At 51.7% G+C, this 15,920-nt stretch overlaps 4 protein-coding genes across 4 annotated transcripts; 1 reads left to right on the top strand and 3 right to left on the bottom strand.

The window, feature by feature from the left end:
- Positions 1–98: 98 nt before the first annotated feature.
- Positions 99–4,465, bottom strand: bop1 (BOP1 ribosomal biogenesis factor). The gene is made up of 16 exons (XM_077743989.1): positions 4,304–4,465; positions 3,681–3,884; positions 3,550–3,615; positions 3,268–3,422; positions 3,089–3,206; positions 2,911–3,012; positions 2,632–2,847; positions 2,405–2,566; positions 2,243–2,323; positions 2,102–2,171; positions 1,444–1,576; positions 1,190–1,376; positions 828–1,119; positions 674–758; positions 494–601; positions 99–414 (listed from the first exon to the last, which is right to left on the bottom strand). The coding sequence occupies exons 1-16, from the start codon at positions 4,412–4,414 to the stop codon at positions 261–263; spliced, it is 2,244 nt and encodes a 747-aa protein (XP_077600115.1). The 5' UTR covers positions 4,415–4,465; the 3' UTR covers positions 99–260.
- Positions 4,466–4,881: 416 nt separating this feature from the next.
- Positions 4,882–8,106, bottom strand: cct3 (chaperonin containing TCP1, subunit 3 (gamma)). The gene is made up of 14 exons (XM_077744064.1): positions 7,964–8,106; positions 7,254–7,315; positions 7,130–7,180; positions 7,005–7,067; positions 6,842–6,938; positions 6,662–6,779; positions 6,413–6,599; positions 6,193–6,342; positions 5,998–6,130; positions 5,856–5,937; positions 5,588–5,768; positions 5,272–5,517; positions 5,068–5,199; positions 4,882–5,006 (listed from the first exon to the last, which is right to left on the bottom strand). Exons 1-14 carry the CDS (start codon positions 7,989–7,991, stop codon positions 4,914–4,916), a joined length of 1,623 nt encoding a protein of 540 aa, XP_077600190.1. The 5' UTR covers positions 7,992–8,106; the 3' UTR covers positions 4,882–4,913.
- Positions 8,107–8,322: 216 nt separating this feature from the next.
- LOC144215228 (protein disulfide-isomerase A3-like) lies at positions 8,323–10,838 on the bottom strand. The gene is made up of 12 exons (XM_077744067.1): positions 10,661–10,838; positions 10,505–10,583; positions 10,323–10,440; positions 10,130–10,237; positions 9,943–10,072; positions 9,749–9,862; positions 9,551–9,676; positions 9,288–9,470; positions 9,110–9,218; positions 8,925–9,053; positions 8,759–8,838; positions 8,323–8,697 (listed from the first exon to the last, which is right to left on the bottom strand). The coding sequence occupies exons 1-12, from the start codon at positions 10,822–10,824 to the stop codon at positions 8,556–8,558; spliced, it is 1,482 nt and encodes a 493-aa protein (XP_077600193.1). The 5' UTR covers positions 10,825–10,838; the 3' UTR covers positions 8,323–8,555.
- Positions 10,819–15,731, top strand: LOC144215224 (GON-4-like protein). The gene is made up of 23 exons (XM_077744062.1): positions 10,819–10,867; positions 11,186–11,266; positions 11,625–11,738; positions 11,811–11,947; positions 12,015–12,089; positions 12,163–12,213; positions 12,296–12,349; positions 12,414–12,509; positions 12,571–12,642; positions 12,712–12,834; positions 12,902–13,109; positions 13,172–13,273; positions 13,347–13,387; positions 13,449–13,700; positions 13,875–13,961; positions 14,079–14,247; positions 14,313–14,463; positions 14,530–14,677; positions 14,743–14,859; positions 14,920–15,123; positions 15,187–15,299; positions 15,363–15,465; positions 15,527–15,731. The coding sequence occupies exons 1-23, from the start codon at positions 10,834–10,836 to the stop codon at positions 15,644–15,646; spliced, it is 2,652 nt and encodes an 883-aa protein (XP_077600188.1). The 5' UTR covers positions 10,819–10,833; the 3' UTR covers positions 15,647–15,731.
- The last annotated feature ends 189 nt before the right edge of the window (positions 15,732–15,920 follow it).

Raw genomic sequence — 15,920 nt, forward strand, 5'->3', positions numbered from 1 at the left:
AATTCCCATGGTGAGCAAAAGCAGCATTTCAAAGGGAGTTAGCGATAACTGACCAATGTTTTGTCAATTTATGTAACCTTATGAATGACAGACCACAATTGGTACTTTAAGAACCATTTAAAATTCAGTCAGTGATGATCTAATGGACAGATGTGTGTAATTAGTCTCCTGTCAACATCATATTCTAGCCTTTGCATTCGAGGGAAAACATTTATTTAAAAAAAAACAACACCACCAGTGTCAAAAGGACAAGTGTGCTGTTAGGTAAAGAGACGGATCGTGCCATCCGCGCCGGACGAAAAGACCCAAGGCTGCGTGGGGTGAAATGTCACATCCAACACACCCAGTTCCCGAGTGATGACATGACCTCTCAGAAGCTTGACCGGAACGATGAGCGGGTTCTGCAACAGGTCGCTGGAAAAAAAAAAAACAACAACATTGGGTTAGCCCACGTGTGACTGCTACAGTGCGTGCCCGCCGTTAGCTATCGTACTTGTAAACGGTCCCGTGGCAGACTATAACAGTGCCATCGTCGGATGCAGAGGCGAAGAGAGGGTAATGTCGATGGTAGGCCACGGCCCTCACCGCCTTCTTGTGATGTCTGCAGACAGGGGAAGCCATGAGTCGGGCCCGGACGCAACATTGGTGCGCAAACCTGTTAGCCGCTACTTACCGTAGCATCTTGTAAGGTTTGGTGGAGAGGTCCAGGTCAAACCAGTTGAGTCGGCAGTCGTAACTGCCGCAGATAATATTATCACCTGCGAGCAAGAGGGAGATGTGGTTACCCGATATGTTTTCCAGTTAGCGTGTTTGGCCATTCGTCTAACCTCCGGGGTGGATGGCCATGCTGGAAATCCATTTAGAGTTAGCCTGGAGCTTCTTGGTCATCTCCTGCTTGACTAGATTGTAAATGCGGATGTAGCGCTGGGTGGCCACCAGGAAATAGGGCCGCAGAGGGTGGAAGGAGACACACTGGACCAAGCCCTTGTTACGCCGGAAGGGATTCTGGCTACGTCTAGTGCTCAGTTGGTGGACCAACACCTGCTGATGGCTACTGTTGTCTGGCATGACCGAGGCCAGGTAGTCCCCCTTGGCGTGCCAAGCCACTTGCCGGATTTCCTAAGGACAGGGGGGGTTAAAACACAGTTGTCAAAATGGCCGGCGCTTCGGGCCGCTCAGAGCTACGCACTTTGGGGTGTTTTATTTTCACACGGAAGCCCTGCTGGTGCTCGTCGCCTTCCGCGTCGCTCCATTGGGCGGGCACCTCGGCCGACTGGGCCGACTGGGCCTCCGGGCGAGTGGCCAGCAGTTGCTCGGAATTGCGGATGATTTGTCGGTCCGCCAGCGACGGCATCAGGATCAACACCAGCGTGTCCCTGAAAATGCAAAGGCGTCACGGCGGGAGCGCGGGAGTGCCGTGAAACTCGAGCGGCTGCTACTTACAGGGCGACGGCCAGGAGACACAAGGTCGGGTTGGGGTTCCAACTCAAGCTCTTGACAGCTCCTCCCACCTGGACCACCTTGACGCAGCGGGACGAATTAACCTCCCAGAACCTGACGGAGCCGTCGTCGCTTCCTGAAAGAGCCAATGTTGTCAGTGTCGACCTTAATATGACATACATTTTTTGTCGCGTGGTGCAATCAAAAAAATTCTACATATTCATTTTTAGATCTTACAAAATCATCTGAATGTGATCCTAAAACAGAAAGTCGGCACTAGTGATTTACTTTCTCGGGCCGCACAAAATGATGCGGCGGGCCAGATTTGGCCCCCCGGGCCGCCACTTTGACACCTGTTTATTTAGTGTTCAAGGGTGCAATATTATATGAAGTCATGGAACATCATGAGACTACAGGTGTAATATAACTGGATTAAAAAAAAATACACGATGAAAGTCATTATATTAATTATTTTTATGTTACGTTTTGACTTATTATTGTAATAGCTATAGAATTAAAAGGTTGAAGTAAGCAGGCAAAATTCTAAACAGTGTCTTAGTGACACCGTGACTTCGACCAATAGCAGACCAGAATCTTAGGGACGTATGAGGCGAGTGACTGGTGTAAGGTGGAAGAATACCATAAGAAAAGTCCCACTCACCCGACGCTAGCCACTGTCCTGATGGGGAAATGCTAATGGACCGAACCAGACCGCCGTGACCGCGATAAACCTAGAAACAGAAAACCCGGGGCCGTCAAGTCCGACTCTTAGCGGCATTTGTGAGCATGTGCGTGTTTGTACCAGCGACTGTATGGTGGGGAAGGGTTGCAGATCTTTAGGTTTCGGAAGCTTCGGGATGAGGTCTTCGGGATCCACGTTGACCTACGGGGGAGAGGAGGGCGGCGTTAGTGAGCGATTGAGCAAGCGAGGGGTCCGTAGATGGACTTTGGGGTGTTATGTTACCCGCATCTTTCTCTGGCGGGGGCAAAGATAAAGGTCCAGGCAGCGCTCAAATCTCTCGTGGATGAAACGAGGATAGGCCGGGACATGGCGGAGGGCACCGTACTTGGCGGGGACGAACGGCAACTTCCTGTCCGAAGGATCTTGCTGTTCCCACAATGCTTTCTGCCGAACAGATGGGGATTAGCGCTGGGGCTAATGCGCTAGCCACTGACGGGGGGGAAAAGTACCTCCTCGTCCGTGAACAGGTACTCTGGCGGGGGGTTGTAGGACTCCTGGTGACCGGGGAGCGGGGTCTTGGGGGCGGGCAGGTGCATCCTGTGGTTGGCCACCTGGGAGGAGTCCTCGTTGCCCCAAAGGTCGTAAAAGCGACCTTTGTCGTCGTCGTCGCGGGGCCGACAAGGTTTGAGCCAACCCATCTTGATGGCGTTGACCATCTTGGAGACCTGAGGGCGAACGTGGAGGCGTCAGCGGGCGGGACGGGCGGCTGGCGAGAGGGAGAGGCTTACCGTCGCTTTCTCCGTCAGTGACGGGATGAAGCTGCGCTTGTCGGCCGGCCGGTTGGTGACGGGATGAAGCATGACGTCTTTGGTGAAGAAATCCACCGAGGGCTGAGGGATGGCAAAGGCGGAGCATTAGCAGTGCCAGAGCGCGGGGGGTGAACGTGGCGGCGTGCGGTCGGCTCACCTGGTACTCGTCGAAGTTGACGTCTCCGAACTGACCGCGCTGAAGTCGTTTGACCAGCGCCACCTGTTCGTCCGTGAGCACCACGTCGGTCGCCGTCTGCTTGTCGTGGACCGTTCGCCTGCGAGCGTAAAGCAGCTTAAAAAAATTGTACATCGTGCAGTAAACTAGGCAACTCTTACCAGTAATCAGGGTTGTCCATTTTGTCCAAGAACTCGTCCAGCTCATCCTTGTTTCTGATAGGCTTGAGAATCTTGTGGCCGTCTAAATTGTAGCCAATGTGAGGGAAGTCTTTGTACCACTCCATGGGGATGTTGCCCACCGTGTTCCTGATGTCCTGATAGGCAACACAATTACATTTCTTACATTACAGCAAAAGTCTAACAAACTAGTCTTGAATTTGGGCGGTGTTCAATGTATTTTGGGCCAATGAGCTTGTTGTATTTGACGACGCGTCATCTTACTTCTTCGTCTGACGAGTCTTGCTCGTACTCGTCTTTCTTGTTGACATTGTCATTTGTGAGGTTGTCCTGGGGAAAAAATAAAACATGTTAACATCCAGAATATGTCATGAAAATGAGGAGTTAACTTTCACCTCCAGCTGCACTTCATCCAGCTTCACTTCATCCAGCTTCACTTCATCCAGGTTCACTTCATCCAGCTGCACTTCATCCAGCTGCACTTCATCCAGTCCCTCAACCTCGCTGTCACTGTCGCTTCCAGAGTCCTCGAGTCCGGAATAAACGCTGGACTCACTATCGGACTCATCATCTTCGACAGACTCTTTCAACTGGAAGATCTGCGACAGGTCAAAGGTCAGCACAATTACTACACATTATTCACATTCACTTTTGTTTTAAATACCCAGCCATTCATTATTAATATCAACACATAAATGATGGCCTCAGCCAATTAGCCTGTTGGTTAACGAAGTTGCACCCCAAAATATTAAGATAAGATTAAGTCCCAATTGGCAGAGTGAGACACTCCCACAATGCATTGCGGCCAGTGTGCCGGTGTCTCGTGAACCCACCTATATTGTTAAGATTTGACCTAAAAATAAGATTACTCGAAAGTGCTGCATTAATTGACCTTGTGTGTTTTTATTTACGCGTCTCGGGATAGTTAGCATTAGGCAGAGTCGTCCGGCGTTAGCTAGCAGCATTTAACCCCACGCGGCTTTCTTTGGAAAACACGACAACTATCCGTCATAGTCACCTCGTCCTGGTCGTCGTCCTCGGCGACCCGCTTGGTTTTATTTGTCTTCTTTTGGCCGTTTTCTGTCGGTTTCTCCTCGCGCATGTTTTCACTCGGCAACGTGTCCGCCATTGCGCCGCACGTGAACGAGCATGTCCGGAGACGTCACAGCAAAACTTTATTGAAAAGATAGCAGTGGACAAGTATGGTACCCAATGAGTCGCATTTTGATGGCGTCACGGGTTGCCTTGCCAGATTTTTAGCGTATTACTATTCTAAGAACTATTAAAAAACAAGTAATTGCAACATAAGATATTTTACCTCATTACTGTATTTAAGTGAAATTAGTTTGGGTTAAATCAATTTAATTGAAAATGTATGAAGGGAACTTAACATGAATGTAATGTCTGGTCACATAGCATCATTTCTGTAGAGCTCATCTTACAGAAAGAGTCAGTTCTTCACATATATGAACAGAATAGTTCATATTTAGTGAGGTATTTGTTTACAAAACATCTGTAAAATCATGAGTTCTGGATAAAGAGTTATCAAAAGTCTTAAGTTGAAGTGAAAAAAAAACAACATTGTGCACACAAAGATGACTTTGCTCGTTAACTTTATTGAAAGCGAATTACTCGGCCCCGGGACCGCCCCCTGCCTGATCCTTGTCCTTCTTCTTGTGACCCGACACGATGTCGTCGATTCGCAGCAACAAGATGGCCGTCTGTGGAAAAAATGTGTGTCAGAAGACGCACCAACGGGAAGGTGGCGTTTTTTTCCCTCACCTCCACGGCAGTCTTGTACGTCTGAGCCTTAACGGCGAGCGGCTCGCAGATTCCGGCGGCCGCCGTGTCGCAGATGGATCCCGTCTCGCCGTCCACACCCCAGGTCGTGCCGTCCGCCGCTGCGTGCTTAGCCTGCGGCAGACGTCGAACAAGTCAGCGCGTCTGTAACCGAGGAATGTCGTCTACCCCAAAATGGTCGCTTACCCTGAGCGAGGTGAGCACGCGGATGGTGGAGGCGCCGCAGTTCTGGATGAGCGTGCGCGGGATGACTTCCAGGGCCTGAGCGGCGGCACGGTAGGGCCACTGTTCAACGCCCAGCAGGGCGCGTGAACGCTCCGTCAGGCGCTTGGAGACGGCCATCTCCACGGCGCCCCCGCCCGGCAGCAGAGCGGGCTCCATCAGCACATTGCGGCACACCTGCATGGCGTCCTGCAAATTGCGCTCCACCTCCTGTGGGCGGAGATTGGACGGTGAGATTTGTTGGGCGGAACTCGGGGAAGCTCCTTTTCCCCGCACTTACCGCCAAAATCTCCTTGCTAGCGCCTCTGAGGAGGATGGTGCAAGCTTTGGGCTCCTTGCATTCGGTGACGAAGGCAAAGTACTCGTCGCCGATCTTCTTGACCTCGAACAGCCCCGCCCCCATGCCTACGTCTTCCTCGCGCAGCTCGTCGGTGCGGCTGACGATGCGAGCGCCACACGCCCTGCGACCACACGGAGAGGTTATTCGGCTAAAGCTCACTAGCTAGCTAGCTAGCTAGCTCGCTGGCTGGCCCATGCGCTACACCCACCTGGCGATGCGGTTGTTGTCTGTCTTCCTGACGCGGCGGATGGCGGTGATGTTAGCCTTGACCAGATAGTGCTGCGCCAAGTCTGAGGAGGCGGAGCCACAGAGTCAGCCTCCCGTAGGACTGGCGCGAAGCCTTAACCCACCTGAGATCCCCTTCTCGGTGAAGACCAGGTCGGGCTTGACTCGGATGACTTCCTCGCATATCTGCTGGATGTACTCCTCCTCCATTTGCAGGATGCGTGAAAAGTCCTCCTCCTTGCTCATCTCGATGTCAGTCTGCAGGCGGGTGATGGCGACTCAACATCTGGCGGCCAAGCTCGCCCTCCGGCGGCACTCACCTGGCTCTCGCCCTTCTTGTACTCCAGCGAGCAGTCCAACAGCACCACGCGCGGGTCTTTGATGAGGCGCCGCATACGTGGGTGTGTCACGTCCTTGTTGACCATCACACCGCTCAGCACGCACGAGTCCTCGATGATGCCGCCCGGTACCTGCCGCGATCGGCGGAGTGAGACGGCGCTCCCACTGAGGACCCGACTGACGGACCGACCATCCCCTTACCTTTTCCACTTTGGCGTACTTCTTGATGTCAATCTCCCTGCGGCCATTTTCTTCCTTCTCCACGGTGAGCACAGCGTCCAGCGCCATGCCGCACGCCAGGTCCGACCAGCGGCTCAGCGCTTTGGTGTTAATGGCCGAGCGCACGATTTTCAACATGGCTGAGCGGTCTGACGTGTCCACGGGGACGCTGCAAGAGAGCGTGGGTCAGACGTGTCTGAACAGCAACGCCGTGGGACGCCGCCAAACTACCTGATCTCCTTCAAGACTTCCAACATGTCTTCCAGAGCCCGCCTGTAGGCGCTGATGATGACGGTAGGATGAAGCTGCTGCTCCAGGAACTGCTCGGCCACAGACAGCATCTCGCCAGCTAGCGCAAGTTCAAATTCAGTATCTCGGCCAAACGTCGGGTGGCTTCGAGGGGCTTCTCACCAAGAATGATGACGGATGTGGTTCCGTCTCCGACTTCTTCGTCCTGCGTGCGGCTGATCTCGATCATGGACTTGGCGGCGGGATGCTGCACCTGGATCTGTCGTCACAGAGGCGGGTGGGGTTTTAAGAGTGTCCCGGGGGGCCGACGGGGAGCCCGGCTCACCTCTCGCAAGATGGCATTTCCGTCGTTGGTCATGACGATTCCGCCGTTGGGATCCAACAGCATCTGGAAAGATGCCATGCTAGTGTCAGGACCTCAAAACGTCAGCAATTGGCGGGGTGACTTACCTTCATCATGGCCCGCGGGCCCAAACAAGTCCTGATCACATCGGCGATGGTCTGTGACAAACAGACGTTAGCACAAATGTCGTCTTGGACAAATAATAATAATAATCCGTCAAAGCATCCTTACCTTAGCCGCGCTGATGTTGCCTGTCTGAACTTTCCGTCCTGACTCTCTCTTCACGTTCTGGTCTGCAGAGAAAAAGTCATTTTAAATTGATGAAAGCCAGGCTTTCTCAAATTATGGTCTGCCTTTATTTATTGATGACACGCAACTGTTTTCTCCATTTACATTTATTAGCTCCAAGAATATGATTTTCGTCTGTCTCGTGATTAACATTATTTGTGTGACAAATTAAATACAACCACCTTTATTGAGACAAGTTTTCTGTTCCCTCAATTATTCATAACGACCTACGCATGTTGCATCCCAACTGGGCGTATTTTCGAAGCTAACAAGCATACTCATTGAGCTACAGAGCAGCAGGTGGCAAAGCTAACGTGAGCAAAAATACGTTGAGACGACGGTGAGGGTGCGGCTCAGTTGTGCCGCAACTTTTGAGCAAACTGGAGGGATGGCGCAGCTATCACGTAACCAAGGAGACAGCAAAAAAGACTACCACCACCCCCGCTAGCTACCTAGCTAGCTAACTCGCTTGTCATTCTAAGCTAGCTAGCTCGCTTGCTCACTTCTCATTTTAAGCTAGTTTATGGCTCGGCGGCTAATAGCTAGCTTGGCGAGGCTAGGCACGTGCTGTGGAGTAGACCGGCGCTATGGTCGGCGAACCCTGCCGCGAAGACCCGAGAATTCGACTTCGTTAGCTCGGACCCATTACTTACTGAGGACGAGGACCTGCTGGCCGAACATCTCGAAAGGTGCAAGAAGAAAACGAAAGACGGGGAAGAAAGGCTCCGGCTCAAAAGCTTCCAGAAGACTTCACAAAGAGGGAGGGTCAAGAATGATTGACGCCTAGGTCGGCCAATAGAGTAAGGGAGGAGGGACGTAAGGGCTGATTGACAACCAGCTGCGCCAATAGAGTTAGGGAGGAGTGCCTTGTGACAGGAGCATAAAAGCTTGCAAAAAGGCAAATGGGTGGGGTCAGTGTCTTGTAATAATGTATATATGTATAACTACATATAATAATAATTTTTACTTGAGTGATGCAGTATTTGATTACTTTATAAATCAGACCAAAACATAATGAACACAATGTAAAATTGTATTCTCTTTAAACAATAAATAAATGGTCCAATAATTGTATAGAAAGTTCCAACTCATAGCAATAAAAAAAATAAAAATGAAGAAATTAATAAATAATTAAACCAAATCTAAAATCAATATTAAGTAGTTACAAATAATTTAAAAAATGTCAATAAATGGAGCAATCCATCAATCAAAATAGAAATCAAGGGTCTCCAAACGTTGTCGCCGTCAGAGTTCCCGTTTGATGCCACTGGAGTCGGCCCGCCTCCACCTCTGCAGAAAGCCCAAGTAGTCTCGAACCTCTCGACCACCCTGATACAAAACGGGCTCGTCCTTCTTGCCGGCGGGAGCCAAGTAGATGGTCGGGTAACTGAGGAACCAAAGCGTCAATCAGCCATCCCTTTTAGGATGCGTGCATGGGTTTAGCTCACCCTTGAACGTTGTAGACCTGTGGCACGTCATTATCCACGGCGTTCATTTTGGCCACCACCATGTTGGCGTCCGCGGATAACTGAGAGAGCGAGGTAGGAATAATAGAGGTAAACAACAAGCCTCAAATGGGAAAAAAACTGAAAAGCCGAAATAAAAAAAGACTACTTTTTCAGCCAGGTCAGCGTAAACGGGTTCCATCTTCTTACAGTGAGAACAAGACGGAGAATAGAACAGAACCAGGACGTCTTTATCGGGCTGGTTAACCACCGCGTCGAAGGACTCGGCCACCACCACCTGTGGCGAGCGTCACGTCATCGACCGACCCTGCCCGTTGCCGTGGCGTCACATACCTGAACGGCGCCGGCGTTCCTGTCTGGCACCGGCTCGGACTTGATGTAGCGCTTGAGACGACTGGCAAAGTACTGCTCCAAAAACCTGGCTAGGGAAGCGCCATCCCGCCTACCATACAGACAGGCGTGTTCACATTAGGCACCGCCAACTAGGGGCGAGTGCTGCGGCGCCACCTACGTAAACTCCTCGCGCATGGCGAACTTGTGACCCGCCTTGGTGCGTATGGTGACCACGGGAATTTCTCCGCCGTCCGCCGTCCCCACGCCGAAATCGTCCTCCAGCTCGGCCCGGAAGTCGTTTAGGTTGGCAATGGAGAAGCTGAGGCCCCGCCCCATGAACCCGGACGCCACTTTCATCACCCTGACGATGATTTGAGAGTGAAGGTCTTTGAGGGGAAGGGGTCTTTGAGAGTGGGGGGGGGGGGTCTTTTTCGACCTCACCTGTTCCTCCAGTAGTTGGTGCCCACGACATTGTGCTGGTAGTCCACGTGGTAAAATGCCGTCAGGAGGTCGCCAGCTCGCAGACGATCTTTGTTCTCAAAGGTCATGTGAGGGCAAAGGCCGAATCTACGTCCCAGAAAAAAAACACCAGTGGCAGTGACGTTTTTTTCTCGGAAAGTGGGCGTGGTTTAGGCTTACACGTTGTCCCGGATGAAGCGTCTCAGGGACGGGATGCTGCTGAAATCTTGGAGGACGACGACGCCATCCTCGAAGGGATTGGCTAGTCTCGGCGGACGGAAGAGCAAGACACCCCTGAAAGTAGTTCAAGTGCTACACTAAGGACGGAAGGCAAGGGAGGGGGAGGGACGGGGATGGACGGGAGAGGCACCCACTCTGTTTGGAGTCCGTAGGGTTCGGCTAGCTCCAGCCGCGTGGTGTGAGCGAATCGAAATTGATCCCTGAGAAGACCCGCAGCTTTCAAGAAGTCCGCCAGACTGGAACTGTCCTCGCCTGAAAACACACCTGTGCACACAAGTACTCAGCTCAACGAGAGAGAGAAGAGAGGCGGGGCTTGCTTACCCACGATAGAACTGTCATAGTGGCGGATGAAGTTCTTCAGGTCGTCACTATTCAGCAGCCTCAGCGAATCCGGACCGGTCTGCTTGCTCATGTACTCAAAGATCCCATCTAGCACCCCACGAGACAAGCACGCATTCATTAGTCGCTAATTCTGCACCATGCCATGCAATTTATTTTTTTCTGTTTTAATTACCGGCAGAGCGAGGACCGTCATAGGAAGCCCAGTCCCTCCCGTTCCTGAAAATCTTCAAGGTGGGATACCCCGAAACGCCAAAGCGACTGCAGGTGTCCCCCTGGGCTGTACAGTCCACCTGGACAGACAGGTATACACGGACACACGTCAAAAAGTCCCTAAGGACGTCCATACATGCTTACCTTTGCCAATTGCACGCTTCCTTTCAGTTTTCCAGCCGCCTTCTCAAACTCAGGAGCTAACTTCTTGCAGTGACCACACCTGAAGGATGGAAAGGATGTGAGAGAAGAGAGGAGATTGACTCCGCCCACCGCACCTGCTTTCCTCTCCTGTGTTACCATGGTGCGTAGAATTTTACGAGCATGGTGTCGTGCTCGGTCGCCAGGTAATCAAAGTCGGCGTCCCCGAGCGTGAGCACGTCGCCGCGCGAGGACGCCGAACCCGCAAAAAGCCCGAAGAAGCAGGAGAGAACGGGCAAAAGCTGCCGAAAGGAGGTCGCCATGACAATACGATGACGTCGACTCGTCGGGAGGAAGTGGACGACGGTCTTTTTTTATTTTTTATTTTTAAAATATAATTAATTATTTGTTTTCATTGAACAATAAATTTACTAATTGTAAAAACAAAACTGAAAAAATATATATAAATGAAGACGCTAGATGTGGTAAAGAAACATGAAGGGAATCCGAAGATACTTAAAAAAGTAGTTCAATTTCTTTCATTATTTTGCCTAGCAAATTTTGTGCATATAGATTGACAAAAAATGTTGATTAATTATTTTTTTCAAGATACACTTTTACATGGTCAATTGTTTAACCAAAAATAACATTTAGCTCTTTGTCGTATAACCTTTACCCCACAAGGTGGCAGTCATTGGAAGAATAAATCGGAAGAAAGACGAAGAAGAAAAAAAGATGAAGCGCATCGGAACTCGGTTCAACCAAGTGAGTTTTGTATACTATTCTTGAAAGAAATTATCGTAAATTAATCTCGATTTCTGATGCATGTCAAATGATAATTTATGCTCCCGTCGTTCAGAACTATAATAAAATAGAATGTTTATCCGAGCGATCTTTACAAGCACTGTCCGAATATTGCCTTTGTTATGATTAGGAATATCACATTTATTACTTACAAATAAACGTAATTCATAACAATACTTTACAATATGTTCTTTAACAGTTTAACACAATTTAGCCTTATAACTAGGTAAAAAAATGAACTAAGCGTTCTCGATTCCAGTGTGTCAAGACTTTTCAAAAGGATACAATGGAATGTAAACAAATGACCTCTTCCTTCCAGGTCAAAGGTCACGTGAGACCACGATGAAGCATGCCTTCAAACGTCCCAGACTGGAAGCGGCCGGTCCTCCCTCATCGCCATCTCGCGATGACGCCGAGCCGCTCGAGTCCACGGGTAAATGCACAAATGCAGCTGTCGCCGTGGCGGCGACGTCGCCTTGACGCTTCGTCCGTGTGTTCCTGTCAGGGAGGAAATCGGTGAGGAGGAAACGCAAGAAGCCTGCGGCGGAAGGGTTGCTCATGGATACGTGTCTCGACCAATCCCTGGAGACCAAGTCCAAGCAACACAAGTTGACCGGCGTCAACGTCCGCAACATCATCCACGTGAGCGCGCCGGCCGCCATCGTCCGCGCGGGTAGCCCGAATCCCCTCTGACCTTTTGACCTTGCAGGAAGTAATTACCAACGAGCATGTAGTGGCCATGATGAAGGCGGCCATCAACGAGACGGAAGCCACGCCGCCGTTCGTGAGTCACGTCCCGCTTGCTTTTGTTCACGGTCCGAGTCCGCCCCTTGAGCTGCTGTGCTTTGCTTTGACAGGAACCCAAGATGACCAGGTCCAAGCTAAAGGAAGTGGTGGAGAAAGGCGTGGTGAGAATTGCCATTTTGTTTGTTTACCAAAGTCGCCAGCAATGTTTTGATGCTCACAATTGTGGCGTTGACGTCCCGCCAGCCCATCCCCGCCTGGAACATATCGCCCATCAAAAAGAGTGAAAACGACGGCGAGGTCAGAGTTCAGAGCGTTTGGAGCCGCGTCATCGGAGGTGACTAATTGGCCTTCTGGCCAGCAGGTTCGCCAGTTTGCAGATATCCCTCTAGCCGAGGAAGACTCCTCCGATGAAGAATACCGCCCCGACGACGAAGAGGAGGACGAGACGGCCGAGGACGTGAGCTAAGCCCGCTTTTCACCACCCTATTACACACCACTCACTCTACTTTGGCGGGCAGACGTTACAAGAAAGCGACTTTGAGGGCACCGTGTCACCTCGGCGAGGGTGTCCCCCAAAGTCCTCCCAACAGGTAATGCCGTCTTCTGCCCAAATCGGCGCCCTTTGGCGACGTCCCAATGCCCTCCCCCATTGCCTCTAGAGCCGTGGGGCAGATCGTGGCGCCATGGGTCCGCCCCCGGCTCCTCCTCCCTTGACCGACAACTTCCTGGAAGAGCTTTGCGCCGTGGAGGCGGAGCTAGCTGTCTGCACAGAGCCCTACCAGGTTGACTCCGCCTTCCCCGCTAACTATAGTCACTAACGCTAATAGTGTTTTACGTGTGTTCGGCTAGTCTCTGGAGGACGCCGGCGAAGGGGGCTTAATGGCGTACCGTACACGCTCCAAGCGTCCTCTCCGGGACGTCCCCCTTGGGCAACTGGAGGCGGAGCTCCGGGCGCCTGACATTACGCCCGACATGTACGACTGCGCCGCCGCCCTAGAGGACAGCGACTGGACTGACTGGCTGAGAGGCCTCATGACCTCGGATGGCGATAACGATGGTACACGGCCCCCTCGCCGTTGACATAGAAACGGTCAACTTACATTTTTTATTTCCCCGCAGAGGAGTGCGACGACGAAGATGACCCGGAGTACAACTTCCTGGCCGACGTGGACGAACCCGACCGGGAGGATTACCGCGACGACAAAGCCGTGCGAATCACCAGTGGGTATCAAACACGCGGATGTTCTCCGCCCGAGCGCCCGCTTCAAGATGTCCCCTTGTTGACTTCCTACAGAAAAAGAAGTCAATCAACTGATGGAAGAGCTTTTCGAAACGGTGAGGCTCACCCACGCACATCTGAGGTCAAAGGTCATACTCACCCGCGTGCACGTTTTAGTTGAAAGAGGACATGGCGGGCCGGGAAGTGGAAGACGATTGCCGTGAAGAAGAGGAGGAGCCTCAGGTGGACGTGAGCCGGCGACACCCGCCGCTGGCGCCCGAGCGGGCGTTGGGCGAGAGGCCTACGGTCAAGCAGCAGCTGGCCTTTCTGAGGAGCTCGCCGCGACAACCACAGTGCGAGCCAGAGCGCGTGGACACACTCAGGTTGGACGCCAAACATAGACGTGCACTTCGGCAGCAAGTCCAACAGGTATTTTCAAAACAAACCATAGTTACATTATGCTAATGTCACAAGCTAGCTATGCTACACTTTCCTCATTCATCATTACACCAGACACACATGCTAGTTTGAAACATACCTGACAAAATAAGCACAGTAAATAAAATGCTAGCACTAGGCTATGATTAGCTCGTTTGTGTGCAGCACGTGCAGCTGTTGCTTCAGATTCATCTACTGACGTCGCCGGTAGAAGAACTTGGCGCCGAAGCCCAAACCACTCGACAATTTTTGGTAACTAACGTTGTTTGGAATTTGACTAACTGCCATTTATACTTAATTCATTTCGATATTAACAACATTGAAAACGTAATCTTGTCGATTTGTGTACTAACTTGTCTCATGTGTCAGTTTGAATTAGACATCTTGGCGCAGAGAGGCGAGCTCATGACGTCATCGCGGCGAAAAAGCGCTTTCCGGGCATCCAACCTGCAGGGGGCACTTCAGCTGCTGGAGGAACTTCAGGAGCAACCTGTAACCCACACAACTCAAAAGCGGACACCTGACGCCCGTGGGCAAAGTTGGTGGCCGTTCATGGTATTACACTTCTTATTTTTTTTGTGTGACGTGCGTCTTTTTTTCCAGTGCGAAGTTTCCCGACGATGCCCGACGAATTGGCGTGGATCTTTGCCACCCGTCCTGTTTTTCTTTACCCGCAACTCCTGCCGCGCGTCAGCCTGGACCCGGCCCTCTACTGCCCCCGCAGGAAGGCGGCATTCACGGCGGCAGAAGACGGGTAGACCACCACCGCCGCAGGCATCATAGTCCCTGGCCATTGAAATGTGCCATTTTGTGCACGCAGTCTGCTGGCCATGGGTTTACGCAACGTGGCGGGCTCACGTGACCCCGCCCGGCTTCTGAGCGACGTGTTGTTGGCGAAAAGTCTAGTTCAGGTGAGACGGAGGATCCTGCAATGCTGTCGACCGGGAACCCCCGACAACGTTGTCAAGGTAACGTGAGCACCTTCACTCAAAAGGTATTTAGCCTCCTTGGTTAAGGTCGCACTACAACACAGAACTTCCGGCGCAAGGGCATCCTTCCTCCCGCGGTGCCACCGTGTGTTAGTGTCAGCGCGGGGGAGTGTCGCCCTCCTGTGGAGAGAGATGCTAAACTCATGCCTTTCTGGCTGATGGTGAGACGAGATGCTTGCTAATTGCTAGCACGCAGAACCTTAAGTTTTCCCATCTTGCAGAGAAGTCTTCCCTTAATCGCCAAGCTACGTAGCTCCGCCTCTTCAATCACTGAAGTCAGCTCCGCCTCCGACGACCAGACCCCCACTCGCTATCCTTCCCGACTGCCCCCGGAACTCTGCTTTCGCCCCGCCGGCTTTTTCCGCCGGGCCATCTCCTGTCCGTTTTCGGCCGTTGAAAATGACACAGCGTCCCAACTTGTTGAGGTATGGCGAGAGACGGGAGCCACGGAATATGACCCCAAATATATATATTTTTTGCTTCCTCAGGAGACTCCGCCCCTACAAGAAACGTCATCTGTGAAAGGCAGTGAGGCGCAGGTGGTTTTTGCAAAAAACATCTCGTTGGGAGTCAATGGGGAAAAGAAGGTGGTGTGGACACGGTGAGGCTCCTCCCCCCGATACCTCACTGTCATTCATTTGATCTGATGCATATCTTGTTCCAGGGAAGCGGACCGCCTCATCCTGACATCCTGCCAGCAGGGTGGCGCCAGCGGGAAGACATTCCGCCGTGTTTCAGCCCAGCTGGGAAACAAGACAGCCCGGGAGGTGAGAGGGAAGTGGACGTTGGTGGGGGTCTTTTCTGGTTGTAACGGCAATTTCTTTTCAGGTGAGTGTCCGTTTCCGTGATCTCGTCGGTCTGTTTCGAGCGAGCTCGACATCCTCGTCGGACACCCGGAACCCGGAGGAGGGGGAGGCGGCTCTGGCACCCGAGTGGATCGACACCTGACAGTGAATAAACAAAAAGATGTCGCAACATTTCTAATGTCCTTGATGGAAAAGTTTTGTAAATAATAAATAGAAACCTCCACAAATCCAGGTGTTTGTCCTCCTCATTGTTTGGTCCTGTGACCGGAACGCAGCTGGTCCCAGTTGACCACTGAAGCATTAACTCCATTGGCCCGAATAGAAGACGATGTTTTTTTTAAATTGAAACAAGACAGTATACCCATTCACAACGCTAGGTGGCGACAAATCTCGTTAAAGCAAATGCTGATGGTTAA

Source organism: Stigmatopora nigra, chromosome 21 (genome assembly GCF_051989575.1).
Source record: "Stigmatopora nigra isolate UIUO_SnigA chromosome 21, RoL_Snig_1.1, whole genome shotgun sequence".
Taxonomy (NCBI): Eukaryota; Metazoa; Chordata; class Actinopteri; order Syngnathiformes; family Syngnathidae; genus Stigmatopora; species Stigmatopora nigra.